The sequence below is a fragment of the Rutilus rutilus genome (genome assembly GCF_951802725.1).
Source record: "Rutilus rutilus genome assembly, chromosome: 19".
Lineage (NCBI taxonomy): Eukaryota > Metazoa > Chordata > Actinopteri > Cypriniformes > Leuciscidae > Rutilus > Rutilus rutilus.
The window spans coordinates 30,138,685-30,159,017 of NC_140232.1; the positions used below are offsets into that span (position 1 = coordinate 30,138,685).

The 20,333-nt window shown below is 38.2% G+C and overlaps 1 protein-coding gene across 1 annotated transcript in view; it reads left to right on the forward strand.

The window, feature by feature from the left end:
- Positions 1–20,333, forward strand: part of plxna3 (plexin A3) — a 160,351-nt gene that overhangs the window by 75,516 nt on the left and 64,502 nt on the right. The window contains exons 6-8 of the mRNA XM_084389361.1: positions 14,568–14,691; positions 15,525–15,681; positions 17,754–17,853. Of these exons, the coding sequence (XP_084245487.1) occupies positions 14,568–14,691; positions 15,525–15,681; positions 17,754–17,853 (381 nt within the window). The remainder of the gene's footprint in view (positions 1–14,567; positions 14,692–15,524; positions 15,682–17,753; positions 17,854–20,333) is intronic.

Below are 20,333 nucleotides of genomic sequence, written 5' to 3' on the forward strand. Positions count from 1 at the left end.
TTCTGCTCAATGAATATTTCTTATCAATGTTGAAAACATTTGTGCTGCTTAATATTTTTGGTGGAAAACGTGATTTTTTTTTTTCAGAAGAACATTAATTGAAATACAAATCTTTTGTAACATTTTAAATGTTACTTTTAATGCCCTGAATAAAAGTAGTAATTTCCTTAAAAATAATATTACTGACCTCAAACATTAGATTGACAGTGTATATAAGCTAAATTTGTGTATTTCATTGTGTGTTTTGAGTGTTTTTTAAGATGCAAACAATAATGACTAAAAACCATAATTGAAGTGATATTTTAGCAGCTTCAAACATTGCTCATTCAATCAGATTGTGCATCACACCTATACATTTTATAATTGTGCGTTTTTGAAGTAGAATTACAGCATTAAAAAATTTTCACAATCATTATGCGTTCATTACAAACGTGTCTGTACTCCATCACCTTCCGCTCGGGATTCACTTATGAACTCTTTAGGACACCTCAGGGAATTCTGGAGCCCAGCCAGCCAATCAGAGCGCAGCATCGCTGGTGGCTGCCATTTCAGCTACCTCATGCAGGACTTGGCAGGTGACAGGCCTTCCCACATGTTCGCTAGTCTTTTTTCCCCTCCCGTCATTTCTGTGTTTTACCTCCGGTTGATCCCCAGGCAGCAGCTGGTCATGGGGGCCGGTTACTGCCGTCAGGAAGTGTCTGGCTATTGCTGGCTTACCTCCTATCTGCTGTCATCAGGGCTTTCTGCTGAACTCCCGTCAGAGAGTGGGCTGCATTCAGTCAGAGCCGGGGGAGAAAGAGCATGTGTGATCGGTGAACATGCTCTTTAATTTATGGAGTGTTTGCTGGAAAGGGAAGGGAAAGATTTTGACATAAGTGTGTGTGCGCGGACAGGTCGAGATCGCGCCACGGGGGCGTCGAGGCCTCAGGGTACGGGTTGTCGTCGGAAGATTCGACAGAAACGAAAAACATTTTCTTTTCATCTGTGAAATCTGTACAGCGGGAGCCAAGTCAAGACAACTTTATTCCTTAGCGCTTTATACAAAATAGATTGTTTCAAAGCAGATTCTGAGTGATAAACAACAGAATCAGTGATGCAAACTTCATTAATACGAGACAAATCCAAGCTCCACAGAAGACAAGAGTGTCCTTGTTCAGCTCAAGTCAGTTCAGTGTTGATTCAGTTCAGTTTAATAACTGTCTAAAATTCATTAATTATGAAACGAGTTCATTTTAGCTAAAAGCAGCTCTACAGAAGACAATAATGCTGTTATTCAGCTGAAGTCAGTTCAGTGCTGATTCAGTTCAAAACCATGTTGCAAAATTCATCAATTATGAAACAAAATCGATCCAGCTAAATTCAGTTCAACTTTTGTTCTCATCTCAAAGTGTCAGTGAAGTCAAATCGATATTACTGAATATTATAGCTCTTTTCACACTGCACTTAAACCTGAGTTTAGTGCTGAAGAATCTCTTTTTTGAAGAGACTGTTTCCTCCTTACCTTTTTAGACCTTATAGGTAGGCAGCCATCTTTAGAATTTTTTCTTTGAACTTCCGTTTTTGGGGTAGCTTTGTATATTTCTATGGCATCACCGTCTAAGAGTAATTAGCTGGTGAAGTGGATTTACTTATTGTAGAGTTAACGAAAGTTATCATGAGCATTGTGAAGTTTGGAGTGGATGTCATAACAAATATCAGAAAAGATTTTAAAACGAGCGGTTCATTCATAAATCCGTAAGGTCTTACCTTCATGCTGTGGAAATACAAACCGGAAGACAGAACACAATGAGTGTGGTGCTGAAAAGGGGCGGGGCTACATACGATTTAAATTTAGTACAGTAGTACATTCGACAATGTATAATATGAGGATGCTTTTAAAATAAACGTGGTGCACTGTAGTTGTCCAATTAATGACACGGACACCACAAATAAGGACGGTAAGTCAGGGTTTAAAGGGGTCATATAATGGTACATGCACTTTTACAAGTTGATTGTACTGAAATGTGTGTTGGCAGTGCCTGTACACAACCATCATAAAATGATAAACAGAACAGAGGGGCGGGGTGAGCAAAGCTCATTATCATTTAAAGACACATGCACTTAAATGGCGTGCTGAAAACAGAGCTGTTTTTGACCAGGTAAAATGAGTGTTTTCTTACATTACTAATGAGAATTTTTAATTAAAGTATATTACAAACTTTTCATTTAGACCCTAAAGAATCATATTAGCTTGTACAAAAATGGCATTATATGACCCCTTTAAGAATGTACAGTGTGAAACATCAGCTTTTGAATACCCAGGATTAATTGTTAACCCCTGGTAAATTATGAGCAGTGTGAAGCGCGAAGCAAGATAACCCAGGATTCTGTTTACCCGGGGCTTACAGTGACCCAGGGTTGATTATTTCAAGTGTGAAAAGCCCTTATGTGTCTTTTAAACCCATCTAAACCAAAGGCGACAGTGGCTAGGAGCCCAAACTCCATCAGTTACCGCGTTCGGTTCCAAAAATCAGATCCAGAGTCAGCAGTCGTAGCATTTCCATGCTTTTGACAGCGGCTCTAGATGCAGATAAAGTTATCCAGAGGTGATAAAGCGCTTTGTTCTGCCTTCCTAGACCATTGTCGAGTTTAACGCGTCAGAGAGAGAAAAAAACTCCCACCCGTTCTATTTTCCACCGTCGCCATACCTTCACTGAGATAAAAATCTTTAATTAAGATGTAAATCTGGGATTGATGGAATAATTAGTGCAAGCCTTTACTGCACCCATTGGAAAATGACATTTGTTTGCATATTAATGGCATATCCCCAGACTTTACATGACCTTGTGACAGTCGCTGCGCAGTGCAATTAGCAGCAGATCAAGCAAAGCGGCGGATTTAATGGCCGACGTGTTCGTCGCGCACAAACTCTGTTTCTGAGCGCCATAGAGCCTGACCTTTGACCTCAGCTAGCTCGTCACCTGCCCGGCCTCTCTGTATCCGTGCTTTGATGACAGATGTGTGAATGAAAAGATATGATACACAGGAGTCTGACAATACATTGTCAGGTCACACGCTTTCTGGCTCTCTCAGACTGTTGCGACTTTGCAGGCTCGATGGAAACTCTTTGCTTTGACAGTGAAAAGGCGACCTTGAGACTCGCCGGCACACGAGTTTCTCCGCCGCTCAGGGCTGTCGAGTCTGTTTTATTAAAGTACAGCTTGGAGTGTTGCAGTATATTAACTCAGGTTGCATGGTGATTGTTTAACTCCCACTGGTTAAATATAAAAAAATAAAAAAAAGTCCCAGTTTTAGCATAATATAATAAAACAATGACGTATAACTCATAAATGGATTGTGAACTACTGCATTAGCAGGATAATTAGCAGTACAGAGATGGAGGGTCATACTAACAAGGTTTCTATCAAAAATAATTGAGCTTTCTTTGAGATCTCAGACACCAGAGTGCTCTGTTGACTATTAAATCATTGCTTTATTGCATTGAATTCATAGGTAATTATTGTGGCTTTTTGGTACCAGAATTGGAACAGATTGTGTATTGGTAATATTCAGTCAGTCAGCTAAATTTGTACATTTTCTGAAGAAAGGGAGAGATGCCTGCTCCTTTAAACTCACCACCTTAACAAACTGCACAATTTGAGGTATCATTGATTAGGTTTAATACTTAAGGTTAAGGATTTGAATGAACGACTCTGTGCCAATTCTTTTCAGTGAATCAAAAGCATCACCAGCACTTGTAAATTCAATAACAGTCCTGCAATGTCGCTGAATAGAGGAATGTACATGTGAGAACCTTTGATTGAATTCTATAAACTCTAAAACTTTTCTCTCAAATTGCTTCAGTTGCACACATATATTTTGATTGCATTTTTCTCACTTTGTAGTGTCCAATTACAGGCAGTTTTCTCAGGTTGAAACTCGGTTGAGAAGAATGAAATTGGATCTGGTGTCAGTGTACAGATGGATGAGGTTAGACAGACATATGGTTTTACATCACTGTTTTATAGGAGGAAAGTTTAAAGTGAGAAGAACAGACAATCCCATAATGCACTGCTCCTCGTGTACATGTGTGTGTGCGCCTGTGGGTTGACCTAGAGTTGTACATGTTTTGCTTTATTCTCTGATTTTGATGTGCGCTCTAGTCTACCTCTCCAGCGGCACGGAAAGCAGAGAGGTGATCTTTTGAGCGAGTGTCACGATTCATGGTTCATTTTTAAACCCCTTAGCGTATATTATTATTCTAGAACTATTACTGTAGCTCATACTTAGAGTTATGGACATGAATAATACCTCAAATTGTGCGGCTTGTTGACGATATCTGGTTTGAGCTATATATTGTTGTTGCTTTGGGAATTTAGAGAAAAAAATGTTTTCTATCCCATTCTTTCATTCGCATTAGTTTCATTGTCTTTCTTTCGCGTCAATGACAGCCAACACGAAGAGCCTTCAAAAAATGACGCCCATCCCTCCCATCTCACCATAACATGATTTATAATTACTGGAACGGTTGCTCTTAACCTTTTGTGTTCGTTTATTTCAGTTTCGCAAATCCAGATAGCCTTTGTAGTGGGTGTCCTGTGGATCTATCGTCTTTTATCAGCACACATAATGCCGAATAATGACTGGCACACCCTGTGGTTTTGTTCACTGGTTATTATGTTCTTTTGTTGACAAGACAGTACCCTTCTCCATATAATTAATATTTGGACATGTGCACGTATCTCAATTTCTCCTGTTGCGATGACGCAATTCTCAGCCTCATGTTTTCACTGCATGTGATATTAAAGCTGGTCGAGCAGATGTTCAGCTTCTGACCTTTTTATCACAAAAACAAGTCTTTTTTTTTTTGGTTTTGTTTTTTCATTTTGTGCCTCCTTGTGCCCTTTGATGTTTGAGTGATATTTGTCCTGAATATTTAATTTTTTTATATAAATATGTCTTAAACATATTATGCTCAAATGTACCAGAATGACATTCATCATAATAAATATTATTCTTTCTCTTGTAATATAATGTGATAATTATATCCTATAACTATATAAGATACATATTTCATTCATATTTGCTATTTATATTTTTATTAGTTAGTGCATACATAGTTTGCTTATGATTAAGTATTGTATACAAAAATTATATATATAGTGTGTGTGTTATGTGTATCTTTTTTTATAGATAAAATATAGATTTTAAATATATTATTATTAAAAACAAGGATATATACTGTGTATATATATATGGATTGAGATGGATGATAGATTGATTTATACATTTTCATTTGAAAGATAATTTTCGAGTTAGTTTAGATAGATGGATTATACATTTTCATTTGAAAGATAATTTTCGAGTTAGTTTATCTGATATTTCAGGGTTCATCGACAGTTCGAACAGCTTATAAAGGCGTGTGGCCCAGTTTTGTTACACACACATATGTAACCCCATGTTTCTGGGGCCTTTCATCGCGTCTTCCTCGTTTTGTTTGCCAGTAGCCGCTCTCCTCAGGGAAACGCGCCGCGCACCGTTGCCATGAGTGATGGCTTTCACGAACAGCCACTGCCAAATGCATACTCGTTTTTTTTTTTTGGCTCGGGAGGGGAAGGGGGGGGCGGCTCTGACCTGCATCTTATTCTTCTCGTTGTTGTCGTGGCTTTGTATTCAATTCCCCAAGAGCTCTTTAGCCTCTAGCCACCGACATGGCCGAGCCAAAGGGAGAGAGTGGAAGAAGGGGGCATGGGGGATAAAAACACTAAAGTGTACCTCTGGAAATGGTTTGTGTCCATGGCAACGAGGGGAAGCTGGAAGATGGATTTGCAGTGTAATTCAAATCAGACCCATTTGGTGGAGTTTGTATTGTATTACTGTTCCTGTGGAGGGGCTCTTGTGGATTCTAGAAAATTAGTAGTACCGTGTCGGGTAGAAAGGACTGTGGTTAAAAGCTTCAGCAGGTCTATTATTGTTCATCCAGGCTAGTCGCATTCGCTCGACTGATGTGATGGATCCGTCATAGGTTTAGTTGGGTTGCTATGTTTGTTAAGAGCGCACAGGTCTCCGTAGACGCTGTTAGCGGCTCTCAACAGTGTCTCTCAGTGTTCATTAATGTTCTATTCATGGTTCGGTCTTTTAAAGATTGCACATTTACTGGTTCACCTCACTGACGGCTCTGTGTGTATTAACAGCTAGCACACTACTGGAAACTTGTGCTAATTGTGCTCGAGGACTGGATGCTTCTAGCCTGATAGCGCACAGATGTCATTAAGACATTCATTCATCTGGAACATGTTTTCGAGCATCTTCTGTCTGGCAAAAAATACCATGCCATTCAACATCCAACACCCGTAATGTATGTGCATCCGGTGGTTTTAAGATGTTTTTCAAATGTTTCTACACAAACTCATGTATACATATACAGAACAAGATTTGGAAAATGAAACTGAAACACTGGCCAATATAGAGGTTTCACGTCTATACACGCGTGGCCAATCTTCACTGATTTTACTTTCCATCAATAAGCGCAGAGTGTGAAAGTTGATTTAGCAGAGCAATAGCACAGCTGTACATAAAATATTGCAGTCTACACAACATAATGGGAGACATATCAGAGTTCAAAAGAGGACAAATTGTTAGTGCGCATCTCGCTGGCTCATCTGTGACCAGGACAGCAAGTCTTTGTGGTGTATCAGGAGCTGTAGTATCCATGGTAATGTTGGCATACCACCACGTAGGACGAACCACATCCAACAGGAGTAACTGTCGACGCAAGAGGAAGCTGAAAGGGATGTCCAGGCAGGTACTAACCCGGATTGTATCTAAAAAGCATAAAACCCTAGCTGCCCAACTCACTACAGAATTAAATGCGCACCTCAACTTTCCTGTTTCCACCTAAACTGTTCGTCAGGAGCTCCATAGGGTCAATATTAATGTTAGGGCTGCCATAGCCAAACCTTTGGTCACTCTACCAATGCCAAATGCCAATTTCATTGGTGCCAACAGTGCAAATCATGGGCTGTGGACAATGTGAAACATGTTTTGCTCTCTGATGAGTCCACTTTCACTGCCTTTCCCACATCTGTGGGAGTTACGGTGTGGAGAAGCCCCAAAGAGGTGTAACATCTGGACTGTTGCTGCCCAGAGTGAAGCACAGGGGTGGATCGTGATGGTTTAGGCTGCGTTATCATGGCTTTCCCGACTGTGCTTGATGGGCGTCACTGCCAAAGACTACCGAACCATTCTGGAGGACCATGTGCACCCAATGGTTCAAACTTTGTACCCTGAAGCTGGTGCCGTGTATCAGCATGATAATGCACCAATACACACAGCAGGACTGGTGACACAATGGTATTATGAACACGAAAGTGAAGTTGAACATCTCCCGTGGCCTGCACAGTCACCAGATCTGAATATTATTGAGCCACTTAAGAGTGTTTTGGAGTCAGGAAATGTCACGTAGTGACATTTAAAACGTTTTTATACATTCAAATGTTTTATATGTTCATTTTATTAAAGTACTTGTCTATTATATGTTCAAAACACTTATCTAATACGTACATTTGAATTTAAATCTCATTTTCTATTTTTTTTTTATTCATCTGCAAGCGTTTACATTGTTTTAAAATTTTACAACAAATTTTATAACATAAATATATATATATATATACTGTAGAAAGTGACGTCACTTCAGTCTGTGCTTCTGCTTTAGTCCAGCATGCTTCTGAAAGATTGAAACCAAGTGGGGAAAGTCAAGTGAAAGAAAACCATTGTTTAAATCGCTGATGACTAACGTCTGCAAACCGTAAAGGTCGTGTACCAGACAGACTTCCCGAAAGGCACCCAGAAAAACTGTTGTCTTGTCAATAAGCCCTCGCTCAAACAGGTGGACGGGTCTCCTATTGTTCCTCTCACTAATCAAAGTCAAAGAGACAATTGACCCAGACTCTCCGAGCACTTAGTCCTTTACGTATATCAATTAATGCACTTCATCGATTTTTCCTCGCCCTGTCTTTCACCCCTCACTCGATCTTAACAACCTGTCCACCCAGTCATCTTAGAGCGTCGCTATCGGAGTTCTCCATCATGAAAGGCCACTGGAGTTTTCAAGGTTTTCATCCCGTTTCTGCCCTAGTTCTTCATTTACAGAGGGTTCAGTGTGACCTTAGAGATAATAAAGCAATATTACTTGGACTGGAATGATGGGAGACCAGTGGAAAACATCCTGGAATTATCATCATAAAAAGGACACCGAATATGGAAGCGTAATAGATTTCTTAGAAAATTGGAATAGCTAAGCTGGTGCTCAGAGAGTGGAGATCTCAGCTGGGGGGAAATGAGTCGGTTCAAATGGAATCAGTTGCACTACCACTCCTCAAACTGGCTCAGATGGAGAGATGAGGGAAATGAAGGGAGTTTGGAAGGTTAAAGTCTCAGTTCAACTAAAAATACTCTCCCTCATGTCATTGCAAACCCATATGATTTTCTCTCTTCTGCGGAAGTACCAGGTATTTTGAAGAGCCTTCAAGCAGCTGGTTTCCATACAGGAAAAGCATAAATGACAAAAAAGCTACTCTATTAAAGTAGCCCGTATGACTCACGGAATATATTCCAAGTATTTTGAAGTAAAACAATAGCTTTGTGTGATTAACAGACCAGATGGGGCAAGTTGCATAAACTTGCCACTATGTTAAGACTATGTCTTAAGAGCTAGTTTGGAAGAGGTAATCAGTCTTTCTTTTCCGATTCAGATTAGAGTGCTCTACCTTCTTGTGTAACTGCCTTATACTTTTAAGACTAGTCTAAGCAGTTTATGCAACCAGCCATAGATCTCAATAGCTATTAATTTGCATTTAATTAATTGTTGCTGAATGAATCCTGTGAATCATGTTGGATATGTTTGCTAAATGAATGAATGTGAAATGTCGTTCATGCGTGCACATATTCAGATTTGGTGTGTCAGGATGCATTGCGCCAGGCTTGACGTCAATGACGGCAAATGCCACATGCCCTCTAGTTTAAATATGTGCATGTGCAAATGAGATTTTCAGTGAAAAACAACAGAGTTCTTATGACTTCAGGAGATTTGAGGACATATGGACCACTTTTATAGTGCTTTTTGGGGGATTTTTTTTTCCGTGCAATCATTGAATGGAAAAGAGCAGATTTATCTAAGATCTGAGATTAATTTATATTGTAATATCTTGTTTTGTGTTAGTAAATGTAAATAAGTTTTATACAATATTAATAATTAAAATATATGTGCCTTTTAAAGGGACAATGTGTAGGAATTTCTCCCATCTAGCGGTGAAATTGTAGCCTGGGTGCCAGCCCGAACCCCGCCCACAACATTTTTTGGTCGGGAAGTTCGGTCTGGACTCGATCCGTTGAGGAGTAATTATGCTCGGCTCCCAGAAGGCCGAGCCAATCAAATTGCCAGGGCGGGCTTTAATCGATGATGGACAGATGATCTGCGGTTACGTAATCACCCACGTCATCAAGAGCGCTTGGGTTGAATTTTTCAACAAAGATGACTGCAGCTGGAGAATTGAGATGTTTAGATTCCGCTATCGCGTCTGTTATAAAATAAATCGACAGCGCATTAATTTTAAAAGACGAACAGAGAACTGCAATCAAGGCATTTGTCGATCGGAAAGATGTGTTTGTAGTCCTTCCTACGGGATTCGGCAAAAGTTTAATTTATCAGCTGGCACCGATGGTCGCTAAGAAAATGGGACGCAATGAAAACCCTGTGGTCATTGTGGTTTCTCCTTTGTTCGCACTCAAAGAGTGCTTTATTATTACTTTACTCATTACTTTACTACTTCTTCCAGCGTGCGTGCAGTTGAGCTCTGTTGACAACTATGCATCGCTCAACATACGTCACTTACTGCGTTGCTCTGATTGGTTGTAGGTCTATCCAATTGAGTGCAGAGTTGTTGTTTTTTCCGGGTTCGGTTAAGACACGCCTCATAATGCCTAGAATATGAGTATGACGAAGTCAGGCTAGTGAAATTGTATTTTGCATTCAAACGAATAGTGCTCTACAGCACCTCGCTTTTTCAAATGCGTGTTGCTTCTACGGTAGCCGTTATGTACCAAAAAGCTATGACAGGATGTCTTTCGAGTTTTCCTTCGGGTGAACAGGTTTGTTATTTCAAACAAACTGCAACTTGACACAACGAACAAACGGATATTTGATAGAATTAAAAGTTTCCAAAGGCAGAGAAGCGACCAAGCAATGAAAAAAAGCTTGTAATTTAGACCGTAACATTGACTTACCTGTTGAGAAGAAAGCAGGCAAGTTCAGCGTCTCTCCTGCATCAACTCTTTCCACCTGGAAAAAGCTATCCCGACATTAACCCTTGTTTTTTGCAATCTCCGGTCCTGTGGCCCACATAAGTATGGTCCTCCATTATAAATAACCGTGCAAAGCAGCCTTTTAAAATTGCCGGGGCAGTGACAAGCGTCTCTCAAAATGTCCGGTTCAGCTGCTTTCAGTCACGTGACGCTGGCTCTGAACGTAAACGCGTTGTGGAAACGCGTTGGCCTAGTACTTTTTGTCCCTCTCTGCTATTATAGTTTTTCAAGATGGCGGAACGACATGGAAGCCTCCGTGGACCTACCCGTCCCATGTATATAAAGATAATAAATTCTTCATTTACGAGGATAAGTCAGATCATTGGCAGAGGTATTTGTACACCAATGAGGACATATTAATATGGTAAATATGGTTATGTGCAAATGCAATTTTAAGTGAAAAACGTCATATGGACCATGTAATTATTATGCAAGAGATTGATGCAAAATGAACAAATTTATATAAAATAAAAATTAGATAAATATAAAAAGAAATCATACAAGGTTGGAGCAACCTGAGCATTATTAAATGATAACAATATACATTTATATTCCTTGGCTAGGACTAACCTTCCTAAGGTTTCAATCCCGAGTATGTGCTTGAGCAAAAACACTTTTGTCCCTGTAACGTGTCCCCTAAGTCACATCAAACAAAAGTGTCCACTAAACGAATGCTTGCTTACATCGAGCATTGTTTCACTGTATGCTTCCTGTCATGGGCGATTTACAGCCCTCGTTGAGTTCCTGTCCCAGATTCCGCTTGCTGTACATGCTGCGCGTTGAGAGGGATCAATACGGTCTTCAAGGAAACATTCCGGATGTCTCGCGACGACGAATCGTTGTTTTGTTGTCACCTGGGTATTTGTGTCCTGGGAACCACCTTAGGACCACCCTACCTAGAAAAAGGTGTCGATGTATCATAAATCGCATTAGTTCCAGGTCACCAGGAAGACGAGTGCAGTTTAATTGGACAAAAACTCATTTCACGAACGTAGGAAAGGGGGGAGAAAAAGCGAAAGCAAAAAGGGGCAGGAAGGCCTTTAAGGTGCATGTACCGAGAGATATCCTTTTCTATCTCTTTAATTAAGACTGCTCCCATTTCTTTTTACTTTCCTTAGACATATGGGTATAATTAAGGGAAAACAAATCATTACTGCTGTGTGCATTGCTGGTGAATAATGGCTTTGTCAGTATCGACTGCGCTTGCTTCATTTCCCAGACAGACAGGTGCGCTGGAGGTAAAAATGCGGCTTTTTGCTTTTGCTGATGGAAAATAATGCCATCTTAGACATCGTGATGAATTAGATACCTGGGCTTCTGGCAAATATTTAGCTCCCCCCCCCCCCTCCACATGTCTTGTTTTGAGGTGTTTGATGCAATCCGGGCGGCTGAGCTTTTACAGGCTTGTTCTTTATCTCTCCTCCGTGTGCCTTTTTCATTAGAGTATCTCTGGAGCAGCCTCAAAATTAAAGCGCATTTAATTTACTGAGCCTCGTTATGCATCATCAGCTTATACTGTACTTCTCGCTGCTGACATATAACAGTAATCAACAATAGCCGCGTTTAGGGCTGAAGTCGCTAAAATACGACTTGGTTTTCGGTGAGGATCACATATTTTAATGCGCCGTGTCACGAATGGTGGCACAAACATTGTTAAAATAGATGATCTGGGTCGGGTTATGATGAGGCTTTGTGTACATTAGCATAACTCTTCGCGGTTTAACACAAGCACGGGCGACTTTTAACTCCACTTAACACGTCTAACGAACATGCCAGTTTTATGAATGTTACAATATCTGGCAGCTTCCCTGCAGATGTACTTATGAGGAAACCAGGCCAGCTCACTCCCACGGACGCTCGGCGGCAAAAACAAATGAGAGCGCATAGGAGGAGTGTGTGCACCAGAGGCGTAGCAGTCGCTGGAACGGTCTCTGATACGCTTACAAATTACTGTGCTTGTCTCTTTCGCTTTTAGGAGGTAATCAATACCCTTAATGTGTCCCCTACACTTTTCAGGGTTTGAAAAAAATATATATCACTGGAAGAGTAGTTTTGGTAACACTTTACATTTAAAGAGATACTCCACTTTTTTTGGAAATAGGCTCATTTTACAACTCCCCCAGAGTTAAACAGTTGAATTTTACCGTTTTCGAATCCATTCAGCCGATCTCCGGGTCTGGCGGTACCACTTTTAGCATAGCTTAGCATAGATCATTGAATCGGACAGGACCATTAGCATCTCTCTCAAAAAAATGACCAAAGAGTTTCGATATTTTTCCTTTTTAAAACTTGACTCTTCTGTAGTTACATCGTGTACTAAGACCGACGGAAAATGTAAAGTTGCCATTTTCTAGGCTGATATGGCTAGGAACTATCAAGAAACTTTGCTGCCGTACCATGAGTCCAGCAGGCGTAATGATATGACGCAGCGCCTGAAAATAGTCCCCAGCTCTGTAACTTCCAACGTGACCGGGACTAAGTTTGTCTAACCTATTAGACCTATTTTCAGGCGCTGCGTCATATCATTACGCCTGCTGGACTCATGGTACGGCAGCAAAGTTTCTTGATTATTACGCAGGAATGAGAGTATAGTTCCTAGCCATATCAGCCTAGAAAATCGCAATAGTATCCCTTTAAGGTTCAAATCATTATTATTCAAATGCATTTGGTATAATTAACTTGCAATGAACATCATTTTGTACAGAATTTATTATTCTAGTTTAATGTTAATTTATTTTATTTTTTTTGATAAATTAATGTGTGTGTGTGTGTGTGTATATATACACACACACACACACACACACACATATATTTATTATTATATATATATATATATACATGCATGCATATATACTGTGTGTTACATTGAATATTTATATAGAATATTTATTTTATTGTGAACATATTATATATTATTTATTTACCATTGTTCATTAATTCATTTGTTTATAATACGTTGACATAATCTTACAAATGTATTAATTAACTATAATTATGTTTTATGTATGCATTTAATATGTATAATGTATTAATAATTTAAATATAACTATGAAGTAATAAATAGACATTAACATTAAGAAATTAACATTAACCTATATTAATAAATGTTTTTTCAAATATTTGGGTAGCACTTTACAATAAGGTTCCATTTATTAATATTATTTAACTGCTAACCCTAACAATGAAAAATAATTCTAAAGCATTTTTTTAAAAACTTACTTAATGATAATTTCAGCATTTACTATTACATTATTAAAATGTATTAAAAGTTGTACCTGTTCAAATTATTTAATAGACCTGAGCTGACATGAACTAACTATGAACAGTTGTACTTTCATTAAGTAACGTTAACAAAGATTGATAAACACTGTAACAAATTATTTGCTTGTTAGTTAATCATACTTAATGCATAAACTAATAAAACCTTATTGTAAAGTGTTACCAAATATTGTTAATTTGGTAATTTGATATCTAATGCATCATCTAATATTAATGAACTGAACCTTGATGTAAAGTGTCACTGTATATTGTAACTGTATGTTTATATTGTAGAAACGGAGTATATCAATATATATGGTTATTTTTTTATTGTGATTCCACTTAAAATGTCTCAGATATCTCAAATATTTTGCTATTTGCTATTTTGTTTTCAAATTTTGCTTTATTTTTATTTGGATACTAAAAGATCAGATTGTTTTAAACAAATTATTGTATAGTTAAAAACAGTATAAAAAGTATGGTTCGGACTCTCAATTTTGATTGGATGAGCAACATTCGAAGCTGATTAAATTCTATATTAATGCAGCTGTATTCATTCTATAATGTTGCGACATTGCTCTGCAACCGCAAACTAAATTTTACCGCATTGTTTACCTCCTTACTCCATGTTTGTGTCACTATCATGTGTAAATAATGAACAGCAGCCCTGACCACACAGATACAAATCCCACACATTTGTGTTTTCCTCCATATCGGCAGCATCAGAATCATTTTGTAGCGTTGATCCATTTTTTGGGACTGTGGGTATCTGTGGATATTTGACATGCATTGGTCTGAGTGGACAGGGAAAAGGAAAATCATGCTCACTGAAGCTTGAACGAGACGGGCCGCTGCTCTCTGCAAACGCCTCATATCAAGCGAGCGCCGCCAACTGCAGGCCATTGTGCAGGCCGGGATGTTTCGGTTTACTCATGCGTTTATTTGTTTGTTTGTTTGTTTGTTTCCAGGTGCTCCAGAAAGGAAGCCTGTGAGAAGTGGACCGAGCCGCTTCACTTCAGTACGGAGCTGAAACAGTGTGTTGACATCACTGTCACTCCTGATAACATGTCCGTGACCTCCGCTTCGACACAGGTGATTGAATTTTATATGCTACTCCAGAAGCATAAAATCACTCCAGTATAGCGCCGTAACTGTCTTCATAATGCATTTTTATCATGGACACTCACAACGGCGTCCTTTACGAGTATTGCTTTTACAGTATATTGCTTTAACTCTTTGATAAAAAATAAAATACTGTATAAAAATAGCATTGGCATTAATGTATTATAAACAGACCTGAATCAAATGAGTAAATATATAGTAAATATAAAATATAGTTTATTTAAATCAATATGATGGATGGATGGATGGATGGATGGATGGATGGATGGATGGATGGATGGATGGATGGATGGATGGATGGATGGATGGATGGATGGATGGATGGATGGATGGATGGATGGATGGATGGATGGATGGATGGATGGATAGATAGATAGATAGATAGATAGATAGATAGATAGATAGATAGATAGATAGATAGATAGATAGATAGATAGATAGATAGATAGATAGATAGATAGATAGATAGATAGATAGATAGATAGATAGATAGATAGATAGATAGATCACACAAATCTATTGTATAACTTCAGAAGATTTTTATTATGTTTTTATGGTGATTTATTTAATTAAATGGGGGGGGGGGGGGCTCAGATTTATTTATTTATCAGCTAGCATATTCTTCTGTCTTCATCTTATGTTTTTCTTATAAAAAAAATAAAGTAATACACCTTTAAAACGACATGAGTGTGAGGAAATGCTAACAGTACCGTGACAAAATGCTGTTTTCACGCATTTAAATTAAGCCGGTCATGTGATCTTTTTGCATATCTGACTGGAGATTGTGTGTGTTTGTGTTTCAGCTGAGTGTGAAGGTAGCTAACGTCCCAAACCTCTCAGTTGGAGTGACATGTGTGTTTGAGGAGCTAACAGAAAGTCCTGGAGAAGTTCTGGACAAAGGACAAATCAACTGCATGTCCCCGTCCCTGCGGGACGTCCCATATGTCACCCAGGGATACGGTAAGAGAGACTTTCAAAATGCATTTGACATCCGTAATGTGATTGTGTTTTTGACTGGAAATTGAAATAATGTAGGATGAGACTTGATTGGATCATAAAAAGCTGAAATATTATTGGTTATTTTTCTCTGCCCATGTTGTGTTAATTGTATCAGCTAAAAGATTTCCGGCGCAACATCAACCACTGAAATTCCACTCTTCATTTACTTTTCCAGGGTTGAACCATCATCTATAGTAACTAAGAGTCTTGAAAGAGTCTTTCATTTGACGGAAAACGAGGCTGAAGGACAGATGCATAATTCATTCAGCAGGCTGCATTAATGTGCTACACCACGTCTAATTTACAAAACCCATATTTTCACAACAGCAAAGCATGCTTCCTCATGCTCTCGACGCAAAGCTGACCATCTCAGATAGTTGATCTCTTGCGGTTGATGACATACTGTCAGCACTAATAGCTTCTTTAATTATCATAATATCATATGGCTAATATTGTAAATAATTTCGCATGGGCTCCTCCTGCTGAGTCTTAGTTCCTCCCAGTGCTTCGTTCTCAGTTTGCTTTTTACATCCTGGGGTTTTTCCTTTCCAATATCACCTATTCAGATTAAAGGAATGAATAGAATATTGGACAGTAAAAAAAGGTCAAAATTTTTGTAATATGTATTATTTTCTCATCCAATTTTTTGAGGAGGCACTGCCTCCCTTGCCTCCTCGGCAGAAACGCCCCATGCGTTTGCTTTTTTCTTATTTTCTTTTAATTTTTGTTATTTACAACCATGTAAATATTTTTAGTAAGGATATTGGATTTCAAGCCTCATCGATAATATATACACTACTGTTCAAAGGTTTGGGGTCAATGAGATTTTTTTTTAAAGCAATTAATACTTTTTTTATCAAGGTATTGATAAAAAGTGACCGTGAACGCATTTTGTGATGTTACAAAAATATTTTTCACAAAAACATTGATTATAAATGATAAATGTTTCTTGAGCAGCAAATATTAGCATATTAGAATGATTTCTGAAGGATCATGTGATTGGAGAAGTGATGCTGAAAATTCAGCTTTGAATCAGGAATGAATTGCAATAGTTGCAATTGTTATCATTTCAGAATTTTACTGTTTTTTATGTATTTTGATCAAATAAATGCAGCCTTTCAAAAACATTTTATTTTATATGATATATTTGGTTTTTCATTTATTGCTTTAATTTATGTTAATGTCATATTTCATTTGGTGTGAACAAAAACAAGACCTATCTGATTAGGTCCTTCTATTTTCACAAGCCCTGTTTTCAATGCCGTTTGTCCATTGGAAGTTTGTGGAACAACACATTTTCAGTCTTTCGACAGTCGGATGACTGGATTTTATACTGTACATCTGTCACCCACGGCCTCGTTTTCATTTGCGTCAAATTGAATACATCTACTCTGACCAAGTCTATTAAGCTGCTCTTTAGAGCTGCTGTGGAGCAATTTGTGCTTTAGAAATAAAATTGTATTTGATTTAATTTAATTTTTTCCTTCCATTTTTCCCATTTTGTCCCTGCCTTTTTTTTTTCTTTCCTTTTTGTGATGACTGATAATTACACAAATCTCTTTAGAGCCTCCTGAAGCTTTGAGACTTAACTTAATTTTCCCCTTTCTCATTTTCCTGGTTTTTAAGGTACTCTAAGAATTCCAAATCTCATGATGGTAACTTTTAGGCTTCGGAAGCCTGGTAGTCCCATTAATAACAATTAATGCATGTGCAAATGGAAATATTATGTCAATTATAGTGAAGTGAGGCCCACAAGTATAATTTGATGGGCAGAGATGTAGTCATTATGGAACGCAAAAGGGTTGCTGAGTTTGAAACGTAAGTGCATTTCGCTCACAGATGGAAGAAGTGGATAAATGGTCTCGCAATCAAATATATTCGAAACGTGAACATTACTGAGTATATGTGCAGAGCGGGGCACATCACTGCTCAGCCTGCATTAGAGTTCAAATGACCCTTCTCATGCTAACTTCATTTCTCGTGCATTTTCTCCGCCTAACTCTTCATTAATGTCTCTTTCCATTCTTTTCCAGGCGATAAACGGGTCGTGAAGCTCTCTCTGAAGTCCAAAGAGACAGGCCTCAAATTCATCACCACCGATTTCGTCTTCTACAACTGCAGCGTCTTGCAATCGTAAGTGCTCCGGTCAAAGATGTCTTTGTGACGTGTGAAACTGCCAGCCGGGTGTGATTGGATTCGCAGTCATTGAACTAGTTTCCTTCACAGCCGCCGTTATCCACTTTGTCAGCACTTTTACCATTTTTTCCCTCTCAAATGATTCAGCACTTTTCATCCAGCTTCGCTCTTAAAACAGCCAGCGCTGCTGCTGGAGATATTAACTTAAAAAAAATAAAAGTAATTTTGATGAAGAGAAAGATCTCAAAAACATGCTAGTAAAGAGAGCAAGCTGAAGCCCAATGGTTAAAGTGGACCTATTATGCAAAATTCACTTTATATAAGGTGTTTAAGATATAATTTGTGTTCATGATTATGTTATCAACCAGCCTATAATGGTAAAAATCCACCCACGGTTCCAGATTTCCACTTTTACGTAAGAGTAGAGAGAAGCCCCTCTCAACTTAACTCCACAACAACTACATACATTTATTCACTAACCATTCAGAAACGTCCTGTTGCGTTCTAAAAGTTGTGACTTCTTTCTGAGTCTCTCCATCATTGTCCTACTCCGGTTCGAACATGTAAGGCTGAACACTGCTACTGACAATTTCTGATATTTTCAACGCGTGACGTTCTTCTGAAGCATGAGCTGTAAAGGCTCCGCCCTCTTCTGGAAGGGGGGCGGGAGCAGCAGCTCATTTGCATTTAAAGGGACACAATAACAATGTGTTTTTGCTCACACCCAAATAGGGGTCAAATTTGACAAGCTTTAATAATTGGGGTATTTTGAGCTGAAACTTCACAGACAAATTCTGGGAACACCTGAGACCTGTATTACAGCTTGTGAAAAGGGGCATAATAGGTCCACTTTAAAGCTCTGGGTGGGTATATGATGGTTGCAGGTTCAAATCCAGGTAACTGATTTTTTTTACTGTCTGCAGTATAAATGGTAAAAAGGTTACCTACCTTAAAATTAGTTAACACACTAGTTAGCATGAGCTGACAATGAACAGTATTTTTACAACATTTATTAAAATCTTAGTTAATCTTTATTTCTACTTTTTTAACAATAAATGTTAAAGATGACATTAATGCATTTTGAACTAAAATGAAAAATGCATTGACAAAACATGAAACAATAAAAGCTATAAAAAGTTATTGTTCATTGATAGTTCATGTTCAACAAATATAACCTCCTTTGTAAAGTGTTAGTTGTGCATTAGCATTCTTTATGGCTGCATAAGTCACATTTTGGTGAAATCATGTTGGCTGAAATGTAATTATTTTTTTACTGATACATACAAACACAACACAGATGTGCCATGATGAAGAGCTTGAGCGGGATTAGACAGATGTTCATGGATAGTGAAGTGTTTGTGTAATCGTGTAATCAAAACCACATGCAAAATTTTATCTAGAATGCTTAAGATTCTAAAAAAAGTCACTTTGAGCTCTATTCGTTAATATCTCTTCTTTTCCTTGCTAATGTTTCTGAACGTTTAGTTAATTTATATATACAGTATATTCACAGACTGTGGTGATGTGTTTCCACAGTTATTAGCATGAAAATCTTTTTTATATATAATTTTATGTACATTTATAACACTATACTTTGTGTTATATTACCTTGGCAATACAATTTCAGAAAACTAGTCACTTGTGTGGGTGTTTCTAATACAACATCTGAAGAAGTGATTGCAAATTTGGCATCTTTTTCTCTTCTGACCGACCATTGAAGTCATAGAAACACTCTAGTGGACCTTCCATTCACCACTATAGAACTATACCCAATTATGATGACATCAGGTTTTGATAGAGACGTTGCCTACGTGCATTTACTGGACCTGCCTGAATTTTCATTTAGCATGATTTTACCTAGATGGCCGCCACATGGACCGATCTTTGCCTGTAGTCAGAAGGTGTTTTTTTAAGTCTAGTGCAAATATACGAATTCTTTTTTGTGTTAACTTTTGCAACATTAATGCAAAAGTTAAATACTTTTTTCAAGAGGTGTTTTTTGTATTTGTTTTTGTATGGGAGCTTGTTTCCACCATGGAATAAAAAAATGTAAAATGTTTTTTTTCTCTCAATTCTGACTTTTTTCCTCACAATTGCGAGTTAGAATTGTGAGATAAAAAGTCGCAATTACCTTTTTTATTTTTTATTCAGTGGCAGAAACAAGCTTCCATAGTTTTGAGAACCTCATTTAAAAACAAAACAAGAACATCTGTACATTTCTCAGAAATCTCTTTTCAGAGATAATGAGAAATGAGAAATAATTTCTCTTAGAATAACACAGTAAAAAGAAATATTTTTTTGCTGGCAGTAAAAAAAAGAGTGAGTTGCAGCTCGGTCTGTGGTCAGTAAATAAGTGTAATTGCTCCAGAGGTGTTTGCGCTGATGTGTAATTGCGGTGCGGTCCAGCTGTTTGCTGCTGGAATCATTTCAATCTGTGATTTAGGTCATATATGCACTCAGTTCTTGCAGCCCTCTGC